Here is a 13,178-nt window from a genome sequence, read left to right as displayed (position 1 = left end):
ATTTTGAGTCAGTTCATGGAAAAAAAAATAAGGCAAAAAGAACCTCTCTAAAACTGCAGTGCTACTCTGTATAGATATTGAGTCAGCTCAAAGGAAGGTCAGCTTTGGGAAGAGTTGCAGTTTATCTGTGGTATAGGGGAGGAATCAATAAAACCTGTAAAATGGGTTCCAGAAAACTGTTTCCAAATGCATTGAATATGTATTGGATGTCACCTGCTTGAGTTATGGACTTGTTGGTTCTTTTCTGTGTAGCTTCAAGCTGCACCTGCTGTAGGTAAATCTCCTAAGTGGTGTATTGGAACAGAACACTCCATAGTCTATTAAAGTGTGCATACAGATTAATGAATTTTTGTAAGAAATGCCCATAATAGCTGTTTAGAAGGTGTTGGCATGCATAGGAAGGGAAGGAGAAGGAATGTGCAAGGGCAAGCTAGAGAGAAATGAAAATGTAAATACTGAATTATTAAAAACTTCAGCTTAGATGTTGTAAGTAATTATCCAGCAATTTAGTAGACCTCACAAAACTGTTTCTCTAGCAAACATAGTCCAAAATCCTTTATGGCTGAAGTCTTAAAAAAAGGGCATCTCCCTTAAAGCAATGATACTTTGAGTTTAGTCTTCAGTGGAAGATTGCCTCCAGATTAAATATTTGCCCTGTTCAGTGGGAATATGGCTGCAGCTTGTGAAGATGCTGTGTACTCATTTTGAAAATGCTTGTTGTGTGATTAATGCTTTGGTTAAGCTGCATGTTTAGGTTTGATCTTAAACTAATTCCTAGAAGACTTAAATGACTATTTCTTTTCTAAAAGTTTGTGCAAACTGTGTATCTAGTAGGACTTGGGCTTGTTTTAAAGATGCAGGAAAAATTCAAATTGTTTACTGATCTTGCAGCAGAGATACAGGCTGATTTATTCCCTCATTAATCACATACCTTAAGCTTCCCTTGAATCCAACTCTGCACAGAGTGGTTGCTGATATTAATATTCAGAAGTTTAATACCATTTTTAGTGTCTTGCATTTCGTGTCTCGCAATCTTGAAGAGCAGGCCCACATTCCAGACAGGCGACATCTTAATTTAGATCTTTGTTTGGGATGCTTAGGGAAAAATCGTAGTGCCTGTTGTCAAGGGAAAATCTTGAACATGTTTTAGAAAATTCTTCAGGTCAGCTTATTCTTTGTTGTGGTGAAAATCCTAGAAGCATTAAGGTTGTAGGCTGAAGTTGCTACCTTTGTTCACAAAACCACAGTGATGCTTTTCTCAAAGTACAAACCTTTGACCAACAGTTGATTTAAGAGATACAGAGCTCTTTTAAAAGTATTTTTCAAAAGGATTCAGTTGGACTTACGATACTGTTTGCCAGTTAGTTCCTAAGCAAGGCAGCTCTTGCTTGTACACAAATAAGTTTCTCTGCCTGCCTGGACAAGGAACTTCAGAGTTACTATGATTAGCTCTGGAATGTGCAGTTTTTTAAGCTGCTCATCACTTTTTTTTTTGTCTGTCCCAATTCTCACAATAATCATTTGCTTATCCACACTGCCAGTGGAGAGCTACAGTAAAAGAGAAGTGTTCACTTCTCAGCGTAGTTACCAGGACTTACTAACACCAATAATGGGGAACAAAATTCATTGCAGGATTTTGAAACATGCTGTGAATGTAAGACTGCAACACAATCTAAATCTTTCATTGTTTCAAACACCTGTTTGCATCAGGTTTCTCTTACAAGTCTTAGATATTGCTGGAATGAGAAGACATGTAGGTATATAAACCTCAAAACCAGAAAAGTGGATCTTCTGAAGTATTGTCAAGAACTAATAACTATTTTGTTCTAAGCAGGATGTGCTTTTGAAGACACTTGTCTCATTCCATGTTTAGGACCTTTAAGGAAGGAGGTTGTACAGTGTCCTAAGGTTGCTTTGTTTTGCCTAACCAGCTTGTGGAATGCATTAATAGCTCTCTTAACACCTGTGGTGGTTTTTTGTTTGCTATTGTTTTGTTTAAGCAAACTGCCTTTTCTTCTTACTTCTGCTGTAGCAAATTACATTAATAGCAAGGTACTTCTCTCTCAGTAGTGGTGGTATTTAGTCACTCTGTAATTTGCACTCCTCCAGTTGAGTGTTTCTTTCAGGTTTTGGTATTTCCTGACAAACTGTATTATCTCCAAGCCACTTGTAAATTCAGTTTGAAGATATTGTGACGTTTTAAGTCTTGCAACAGTTTCTACTCTTACTGCAAGCTCTTTGAGATATGGTCTATTCCTGAAGATCACTAAAGAGAATGTTGAATAAAATGAAGTCTTGGTCCCCTGGTGAAGTATCAAACTACTGGTAAAAACATTTCCAGAGTTGTAGGAGTGTAAAGTCCTGCAGTGTGAGCTTGCATGCCATTCTGCACTACCTGATTTGCAAAAGGTGGGCCTTGCAAATGTTCCAGCTTGGGGAAGAGTTTGAACTGGAGTCTGTGTCATGTTAAAAACACACAGTTGTCATCCAGTCTTGGATGACAAAAAAAACCTATTACTGGTTTTGCTGCAGCTGGGATTGCTTGTGAGGCAGCTGCCATGAGGTGACTCTGTTTTCTCCTCATGCAGTGATATCCATACTTGCTTCAAAATTAGTGTCTCAAGCATACTGTGATTTTTTAAATGTTATTTTTATTTTGTGTCTGCCTTCTTTTTCATCAGTTGATCATTTTATTCTGGGTAAAAACTGATTAGTCTGAACTGCTCCTTGCACAGCAATGTTGACTTTTTTCTTTGCTTTTGATGAGCTGCCTTTGTAGGTGCTTACAATTACACTGGTTTTGATAACTTGCTTCAATACACTTGTAGGAATTCTGACTGGGTTTGAATTCGTTTGGCTTTCCTATAGTCTGGTAGTTTATCTTTTTCTTCATGAACTCTGTAAGTTCAGGAATGGTTGCTTTAGCTAGGGTGACTCCTTTTTACACACTTAATAACCTGCTGTCTCTGCATGAAGCAACTCCTTGTGACAAGGGGAGAAAACATCTCAATTACCTTGGTGATCCAAAATAACTCAACAGTTGCACTGACTCTGGCATTCAGAGAACACACTAAAATGTGTGAAAAAAAAAAAAAGGTAGATGCATGTGGTACTGGTGGCTGTGTTTGAAAGTGTCTTAAGCAATTCTGAATACAGTTATGTGTTCTGAGCAACAAGCCAGTGCATTTACTTCTCTATTCACTGTTTATCTTTTCATATACCTGTTCTTCTCTCTTATTTTCTACACCCTCTTCCTATTTGCAGGATGAGGTGCCATTAGCAAGGGAGAGCTCACTTATTCTGTTGTTGTTCCTGTGTACTCATACTTCTTTTTTCCTCTGTCACAGCATATATCCATGCTGTAATATGCAATTGAATTAATCTTGGAACACTGAAGAAGCTCCTGATACTGATCTCTTGATACATTCCCTATCACTTCTTTGTATCAGAGTTTCTTACATCTGTAAATTTGCTGTAATCTTTATCTGCCAGCTCTGGCGTTCCTTTGGATGAGGGTGGGAAATGTTCAATCTGCAACATCCATATCCTATAGCCCGTGGCTGCATGAATAATGCTACTGTGTAACTTCAATGTGTGGTCTTCCAGGATATTTGAAAACTCTTTGCAGTTCTCAGAAAGAAAAATAAAGTCTTGTTTCTGTCTTTACATCCTTTCTTCCTGTTCCTTGCATTCAAAAGCCTTTCAGTTATCAACTCCTATCACTGTCATCATATTATTTCCTATATATTGGACTGTAAACCTGTTTTTTTTTTCTCCTGTATAATTGGAAGTAGCACATTGCTAGTCTTGGCTGCCATCTCTGCAACAAAGCTTTGTCCAGCATGTTCTGAAACTTTGGGGGTTGTCCTGTTAGAGCCAGGAGCTGGACTCTGATCCTCGTGGGTCCCTTCCAACTCAAGATATTCTCTGGTTCTGGGATTTATTTCCTGCCACACAGAGTAGGTATTCTTTGACTATCACTTCCTACTTTTTGTGTCTTTTTTTACCACTTAGTCTTACCCTGTGGCTGATTACATGGGTGGTTATTTTGGTGGTGTTTTTTTTCTTTTTATGAGATAAGTTTACTCATGAATAAACAGAAATCAAATGATACAGCACAACTCTGCTGCTTTTCTCCCGTGCTTGCCCTTCTTAAACTATGTCAGTATTCCCTTCCTGCCAAGTCTGACATTGATTCAGCTTCTGGTATCTGGTTTCTTGTCCACTGTTTCCAGTGTTCTTGGCTTTTTAGCAGACAGTTGTCATGCCCCCTTACTGCGTTATTCTGTGACAAAATTGCAGTTTCTTGCACTTCTCTGCCAGCCCCTCAGTTCCCAAGCTTTTCACTGGATATACCATGTACATTTTAATTTGTGAAGTGTTCAAACCTAGTTAAAAATCTGCTAAATTAACCATAATTGTTTTATAGAAGGTAGGCTGAAGTAAAGCTCTTGCCCATGATCACAGCAACGTCCTGTACACAGCAAGTACAGGACTGCAGATTCTCTGCAGAATCTGTTCCTGTCTGTCCCTTTGCTGAGGAATGCTGATAAAATCCCAGATTCTCAGAACATTATTCTTGAAACCCTGCTTCATTCAGATGCCTCTATTTCCCTTAAAAACTGTGTTCCAGGGCTGGTGGTGAGGAATGGTTTGTGGTTCCTTCTGAGTAGTGTCACTGTTGCTGTAGGAGTGGATGAACTGTATCCATTGTGGATGTTTTTTTCCAGGTCTATGTTATGTCAGTGACTTACACTAGAACTCCTACAATCTCCAGCACTGTGAAAGCTGTGTGGGAGGTTTTCACGGATATTAAGGAACTCCTTCAGTAAATTCAGACCAGGAGTTATCAGAAACTTTCAAACCTGTTTTGGTGACAGCTTTCAGATAAAACCACAGTCAGAAGAACAATTTACACGGTTAATGATGTCTTTTACCTGTTGCATTCTCTGCCAAGGGTTATCTGTAACAGGAGGGAGAGAGGGTGACTTGTCCTGGCTTATTGAGGTGATTGCTCACCCTGGTGTCTTCTGGCAGCACTTGGCACAGCTAAGCTGATCTTTGCTGTGGATGCTGTCATTGTCCTGGGTAGCTCCTAGTGTGGCAGGAGATATATAAATATGTGTATGTATTTATATATACCTATAAGAATAGTATAGAGTACTTTGGCATAACACCTTTTAATAAAGTTTATCAGTATAATTACACTAATAAATTTTATTTAATGTATTGCTGTTGGATCAGTTCCATAGTAAACATTGTGATGACAAAAATCTTTGGTCTTTAATATTTTCATTCTCTGCCATCTGAAATGTGATATTCTGCATATCATGTGGCTGTTAAAATAGAAGTATGGCTTGGAATGCCCTGAAGTGCAGATATTGCACACATATGTAACAGAAAATAAAATGTGTTTTCCCCTAACTAGGTTGTTTAGTACTAGTGAGAACATCACAAAACTACATTTCTACTTCCCCATTTCCTTTTATCTATTGGATCTGGCTGAGGAGAGATGATTATGCCTATGGTAGTCAAGGTGAAAAGTAGTGCTGGGAACTGGGAGTGCTTAGCTCAGCTCCTGCTGCTCTAAGAAGACTTTTAAACTTTTTAAGTTGCACAGTTTCCATTCTGATTCTTATTAAAAAATCAGGGGGAATGGTGCAATTACTGTGTGTATTTGTGGTTTCTGTCTTCCTCCAAGCTGTTCACCAGGCTAAGCAGTCAGCTGAGTGTATATTTTACATACAGCTCTCTGCTGGCTTTTCCCTACTTTTTTTAAAATTTGGCCATTAGTTTAATATGAAACTTTGGGAAGTCAGTTGTACTAACAGTTGTTTAGGTTAATAAAAAGGTTTAGGTTCATAAGTTTGAGTTCTTCAAATGGTTGGGAGTTGCCAGAGGTTCCAGCCCTCAATCTGACCATGAGGACAGGGGTGCTATGGAGAGCTGCTGTGGCGTGGTTGTGGTGGAAATAACACTTTAAAGAAGGTGAGAGAACCCAGCCTCTGTGGAACCTGTGTCTTTCTTTCAAATACTCCTGGAACCAGTGACTGAACTTGAAATATGACTGGATACCAGGAGCATAATACAGCTGTAACATAAAATATAATAGGAAAGGTTGTGATGTTGTATTGTTGAGATCAGGAATCGTGTGCTCCAGGATCTTGTTGGGCCAGTCCTGTAAGAACACAGCCCAGAAATGCAACCTGTGGCTTGCAATAGACACTTCTGGGGAGCTTTCTACAGGTTTTTGTTACAATATTGGGAAGCTTTTCCATAAGTATTGGCATTATAGTCCCATTCTCCATCTGCAGGTGTTTTTTTTTTTTTTTTTTTACTGAGGAGGGCATGGGGGGTTTGTTTGTTTGTTGTTTTTGTTTTTTCCTCCTCTTTTTTCTGCTTTTGAAGGCCTTGAAATTCTGAGGGGAAAGCTACAGTAGGAAAGCACCCTGCATGGTGCAAAGGTATGAGTGGAACTGAAGGCATCTGTTCAGTAGATCTCTGAGGAAATGGCTTCAGCAATGCTGCAGAAGTTTCTGTGTCATTCATCATGGTAGTTCTACCTCAGAGCTCTCTGAATAGACAATTATGCTTAGTGTGAGTTCCACTGCAATCTCTGAGTCAGTATTGTTGAATAATTAATCTGTCCAAAAAAAAAAATAGCTATGATGCGCTTATAAATAACATCTACTGGCTAAAATAAAAAACAAAAGCATGTCTCATGTTATATTGAAGAGTGGGAGAAAGGAAGAAAGTAAAAATCATTTTGGTGAATAAGATTGGGGAGCAGAGTGGCAGAAATACAAATAGATGGATCTTTTACTCTTTAAAAGATCTCTAACAGTAGGAGCAAATAAAATGCCAATCAGAGAATTTACTCTGTAAAAACCTGTGTGACAAGGTGTTTAACTGTCTGACAGGGTTTATTTGTAACCTTCCAGGTGACTTCTCTTTCTGCTCTATTAAAAATCACCAAAAACAGCACTGGGAATTTGGATAGTTTTGCTTTCAGCTATGGTTTGGGGAGAGGGGGTGCACATGGCAGTGTCCACTTGCAGAATAACTTCCAGATGAATCTTCAGGAGATAGGCTTGCATGAGTGAGCACCACCCCCCAGAAGTACACATTCAAGTACTTATCAGTGGATTCTTCTCCTCCCTGATCCTGCTCTAGATTCAGATGCCTCCTGCTGGGAATCTGCTCTGTGAGCCAGGCTGATTTCCAGATCATGAGCTGCAGAGAGCTGAGGTTTGGCTGGAGGCAGTTCTGTGAAATCTCCTGCATGCTGGGCAGATGATCTCGGGTGCAGATCAGAGAGAGACAAAGGGAGGTTGTAAATCAAGCCAGAAGGGATCTGTTCATGTCCATCCCAAGGAAGTTCTGCTGTGCAGGTGCTGCAGAGGCTTCAGAACAAATGGGCAGTTATGGGGAAAACAAATAAGACTGGAACAAGAAACTAAGCAGGTAATAAAATAGAAATATCCTCATGGAGATGAGGGTGTTCTTACTTGATCACTTGGATTTGCAGCACAGTGGTGGTTGGATACAGCCCAAAGCAGGAAGTTTGTCCTCTGGAAGGGGAGACAAACTATAAAGAAGATTATGCCCTGTGTAGTTGTGTTATTCAGGAAAGATGAGGGCGAGTGCATCCCTGAGATGTGCTGAGCCTTAGGTTTGGGAGATCTTTTTCTCCATTGAACAGCTGTGTGTGTACATAATATATACACATAATACACAATACCTGCACAAAGAATTGGGCTGTGGCAGCTGTTGAGTATTCTCAGGTAGCTGAAGGTGTTAGGAGGTCTTAAATATCCTTTCCAACAGACACTTGCTGGAGCTGTGTAGGACAGGAGAGTTTAATCAGTGCTGCTGATGTTTTGCATGTTTAGTTAGTAACTAATGAAGTGGTGCATTGTACTTATTTATAGAATAAGGATCTTCTGTAGAAATAAACCTCCGTTCCAGCTGGACAATTGGATCCTTGTCCAGATCCTGCTAGTTTTCCTAGCTGTTTCCAGGGTGTTAGCAGTGCTCACAGATGGCTATCTCATGCTTCTAAATATTTTTAATTGTAACTTTCCAGTTAAAATTAAAGGGAAGCAGTGGCTTTGTGGTGTCTGCCCTGAACTGGAGGACAGCACTGGGTGAGATAACATTTAACCATTCCTTTGCATCTGGGTGGGGATTTTTAAGATCCAGCTGGAGCTGTGTTTGAAGGGTGGGAATGTGTGGTAAGTGAGAGGAGGGGTTATGGGCACACCTTCACTGTGCTGGTAGCAGTTCTGGATGTGGCTGCCATGAACAGCCTCCCCTGATTGAATTGTTCTGGCTCACAGTTATTGTGCTTATCCTCATACATTAAAAAATTGTTAATGAGTTGGACAGACTCTGTGGAGCCATGATGTGCTCTGAGAGTGTTCATTTCTTTTCAGCTGGTTGTTTTGTGGTTTATAGAATCACTGAATCATTTAGGTTGGAGAAAACCTCTTAAGATCATCAAGTCCAACTGTTAACATTGTGTTCCCCATCCATGTCCCCAAGTGCCACACCCAGACATTTTTTAAACATGTCCAGCAATGGTGATTCCACTGTTCTGGTGGAATTTGAGGTGTTCCTGTGCTTGTTTCTACCTGTCGTATCCTAATTGTAAACAGACTTGAGATTGAAGTAAATAAGGACACTTGGGACTGCACTTGGAATTGTAGAAGCAACCATAACTCTCTAAAGACCAGGCTTATTGATTGATTATTTATTTATTCATTTATTTATTTATTTTAAGAGTAATGGGAGTAGGAAATTAAGGACTTGCTTAGTGTGTAGACAATGCTGGATCATGGAGCAGCCATTTGTAGGGGAGATCCAACTTTGCTTCTGTAAATTTGGACTAAAAATACTGTGCTGATCCATTTGGTGGAAATGACAAATAATTTATTCAGAGCTAGTCTAGCAGATAAGGATGTTGAGTTTTTAACTCCCTGCTATGAAGTTCTTTAATGGTCAGTAGGTATCTCAAGGGGATTTTTCATTTGTTGTCTTTTTTACTGTGCTCTTTAAAAGCGTTCATCTGTGTCCAAGTTTCTGTGGAATAATTACAGGGTCTAAAGGGTACATCTCTGATGGGGGGATTATCCTTGGCCAAGTTCTGATGGAAAAAATGGAGAGCCAAACTGCTTTAAAAAGCAAAAAGTTAATGCATCTGAGCAGATCTGGGGGTTGTATGCACATGCATCTGAGCAAATGTAAAGGAAATTTAAGGTAATATGGACTGGAGTGCATGTCCTTGCTACAGATGTGCAACACTAAAAGCATTTCAGCCACATGGATCCTGCTTTTATAAATCAAGTTTTGGAGTTGTGATGCTTTGTGCAGCCTGAAGAGGATGGAGTTGATTATGGAACTTGCGTGCTGCCTCATTAGAAAATAGAAAATTACTATGTGAAAAGTGAAGTGGTAAAGATTCAAGAAATACTAATTTAAGGAGCTTGAGTTAGTGAAGCCTGACACTACTTAAGTTTCAAACTGTTTTCCTCTGTATATAAGTGTTGAGATGCATATTCCAGCAGGTTGCTGCTAGAAAAAAAAAAATAGAGAGATTTTTGAAGAATGTTGCTCTTCAGCATGGAATCCTTTCTCATCAAAGAGGAACAATGTATTTTGTCTTTGTTACATTTAATCTGAAAGGAAAGACGAGTCTGAAATGCAAAGTGCAAACCTGTGACTGTCTCTCCAGATCTGGAAGTGTGAATTTGAGTTTTGCTTTAGGGTTGTCCTTCTGCAGTGCTGTTCAGTTGATTTGGCATGTTTTTTTACTACTCTTTTTTCAAGGTTGCTTAAATAAAACAACATAATGTTTTTACTTGCAGCACTTGAAGAATCGGAAAGTGACATTTATGTGCGATTCATGAGGTCACACAAGTGTTATGACATTGTTCCAACAAGCTCTAAGCTTGTTGTTTTCGACACTACGCTACAAGTGAGTATTCTCCTTTCAGTCTGCCTTTGCTTGCAGTTCTTTTTTGTAATTTAATGACTGTTTCCTGAGTGTTAAATGAAATTTGGTCTCTTGAAGAGAAGTACTGCCATCGTGCTGTGCTTTGACTGTACAAAACTGTATTGTTTCAACTGTGTCTTTCATGTGTTAGAGGAGGAGTTGGGGGAAGACATCCTAGCAGAGCAGAAAGAGGGGATGTAGTTTGGTTTGCAGTTGAGATCTCTATCTAAAAATAAAAATTTCAGATGTGCCCAAATTTGTATTGGCTTCTTTGTGGCTACCTAAAGACATTTGGTATAAGATCCTTGTGCAACAGCTAAAGAGTACCCAGGTGCTGTGAGCCTGTTCCTCCTATACTGATAAGACAGTTTAGGACTCAAATGGATGGCTTAATTATGCAAATTATTACATTCTCCAGAAAATTTTTGTTTTCAGCTTCTCATTTTGCATTTAATCAGTAAATCATCTGCTAGACTCTTGGCTCTGTCTGAAGAGTTTATTTGCCAAAAGAAGGCATTAGCTGCCTGCTATAGAAACAGACTAATCTGTTCTGCAGTGTGGTAGAAAGCTGTGGCTTTCTTTGTTTCCTGGATTTTGCAATTGGTATGTTTTTGCTTGCTTTGGTTTTTGCTGTTTCAGTGTGTTTTTTCCTTGTAAAGATGCTCCAATTCTGACTTAACTAAGCCCATTTAGTAATTTTGGTCTGGAATGTACTACTCAGACCTCAGCTTTTCACAGTCAGAGGCAGCCATGTAACTGATACTCAGTCCCAAAACATTCACAGAATCATCTTGTGTATCAGATAATTGTATGTAGCGCTGGATTGAGTGCTCTGATCTGAAAAGTGGAAAATCTACGTTGACTTTTTCACCATCTTAAGGGGGGAAAGTTCTGCAGTGTTTCCTTTCTTCTGCTGCAAAAAGAAGGGTGACTGTCAACTCTTGAGTAAAACATTTACTCTTTGGCCTGAAAAATCAGATTTAGGATGATGGGGTTCACTGTCACTCTTTCAGCTCCTCTCAAATACTGTTGGCCTCCTTTTCATTCCAGAAGGTATTTTTTCCCACACTGAGATGATGTGCTGGGAGTTGGTGTCTGCAGTGGGCATGACCCACAACCTGAGTTGTCAGTGCTCACCTGGGTCAAAGGCTTGAGCCTGGTCAGTGTTGCATTTGGAGAGATAATTGTTCTTTATTCCATTTACCAGTTAATCAGGAGGCCATTGGGGCAGGCCACTGATTTCTTTTCGAGTCTGCAGATCTCTTGGTTAATGACATCATGCCAGTTTTCATTGCTGGAGCTGTGTTGAGAAAATGTTATGAATGTCAAGAAGTGAGAGTTTCCTCTCCAGGTGGTGAACCTGTGTGAGGTAACACCTGGGGAAACAGTTGTGAGTGAGTGAGCTTTGTGAGTTTTCACCATAAAGGAGAACAGGTAACTTAATGGGGATGGAAAAACTTCCACCAGCACTTCACCAGAATCCCTGTCTTATTTGACATCCCTAATGATTGTCATGGATTACAGCTGAAGGAGAACAAGGAATGCCTTGGTCTGTGATCATGGAGTCATGTTCTCAGTCTGCTTCTCTAGATATTTGAAAGCAGTGGTGGTAGAAGGGAAATCTGGAGTGGCACATTCAGACTCTAGGATACAGTAAATATGGACCAGATCTTGAGTTTGTATTGCTGGTGGGGAGCTTTCCCTCCCCACCTCCTTCCCAAATTGCATCTTTTTGACTTTGCATTATTGCATTTAATCCACTTGCATTACTTTTAATTTCTGAAGTCATAATTCTGTAAAGCAGGAGTCATCTTTCAGCATGGGCACTATCTTCCAGCTTAGCAGATTTTGCAAAACTATTTAAGAAAACACTAAAAAGATAGTTCTGAATACTTACCAGACCTACACTGTTTGGAGGTCTTTTAAATACTTATGTTTAGTATTTCTTTTTAGTTCTTTACCTGGCACCCTGTGTGTGCCACCATCAGTGTCTGCAAAATAAATTGTGGTCATTCAGTTTGATTGGTGGGGCTGGTGCACAAACATGTATGGAATATAAAAAGAGAACAACTTTTTTCGTTTGTCTAAATTAGTGCATGGTGGAGAATTAACCCAATAAGGGTGGTCAAATAAAACTTCTTAACTGTCCCTTGCATTTTAATTTTTAATGTATAAATTACTTATTGCCCAGTACCTCAGGACTTGGTATCAGTTTGTATTTTGAATACACAGCTCTGAAACATCCAGTGTCCATGAATCCTCTCAAATGGATCTTTGTCTTTCCTGGGTCTGTTTCATTCCTGCCCACATCAGTGTTTCACTTGATATAAAAACAAACAAACAGAAAACACTCATCAAAAAAAAAGACCCAGTGCCTTGAAAAAGTTTTCCAATGATTTGAATTTGGGTTTTTAATTGTATTAGAGCTAAAACAGGAAATTTAGGAACTCGCTTCTGGTGTCCCTTAATATAAGTTAGTAATCATCAGTGGAGGAAGAAGAAAAAATGGAGCTGCGTTGTGTTCTCATGGCATAGTTTAAAAGATTCTGGATTTTGGATTTTTGTTTGGCAGCAGTATCCCATCTCCCTCTGCTGGTCAGAGATCAGAGCACACATCACGTTGCTACCTTGGAAAGTTATTAGTGAGATACTTTGGAAAGTGTTCTAAATCTGTTGTTAGTTGTGGGAAAATTGGAGGTCTTACCCTTGTGTAGTGTGACAGCAGTTGTACCACTGAGGTAATACTGATTCATCAAAGTTAATGTTTAGTCTCAGTGTCTGTGAGGGAATTAGTGTGAAGTTTCAAAAGGAATCTTCTTGCCCTGAGAGAGGGGATGATGAGGTGCCCTTACACTGGAAATAGAGGGAAGGCTTGAAATAGAAATAGCAGCTACTAAAGAGCAGGGAAGGGCTGAGAGTCTCTTCAGCCCTGCTTGTGTGTCAGTCAGAAGGCGTGGGGAGCTTGATTCCAGCATGTGGCAGCTCCCAGTGCTGGCACAGCTCTGTGCTGGAGTGTCCAGAGCACACCTGTGCTGTGTTCCCTGTGTCCCCTGCCTGTGGCTGTGACAGCTGTGCTGTGGCTCTCTGCAGGGCACCAGCTGCTGTGGTGCAGAGCTGTGCCTCAGCAGGACAATGTGCCCCTTGGCACCCAGCATCCACACTAAATCAATGCCCTGTGCTGAGC

At 39.9% G+C, this 13,178-nt stretch overlaps 1 protein-coding gene across 8 annotated transcripts in view; it reads left to right on the top strand.

Annotated features, from left to right (window-relative positions):
• PRKAG2 (protein kinase AMP-activated non-catalytic subunit gamma 2) overlaps window positions 1–13,178 on the top strand; it is a 208,752-nt gene that overhangs the window by 171,527 nt on the left and 24,047 nt on the right. For all 8 annotated transcript variants that reach the window (XM_033057249.2, XM_033057260.2, XM_033057269.2 and 5 more), the window contains one exon: window positions 9,867–9,976. In XM_033057249.2, the coding sequence (XP_032913140.1) occupies window positions 9,867–9,976 (110 nt within the window). The remainder of the gene's footprint in view (window positions 1–9,866; window positions 9,977–13,178) is intronic.

This window comes from Catharus ustulatus, chromosome 1 (assembly GCF_009819885.2).
Source record: "Catharus ustulatus isolate bCatUst1 chromosome 1, bCatUst1.pri.v2, whole genome shotgun sequence".
Taxonomy (NCBI): domain Eukaryota; kingdom Metazoa; phylum Chordata; class Aves; order Passeriformes; family Turdidae; genus Catharus; species Catharus ustulatus.
This window is presented reverse-complemented; position numbering and strand designations above follow the sequence as displayed.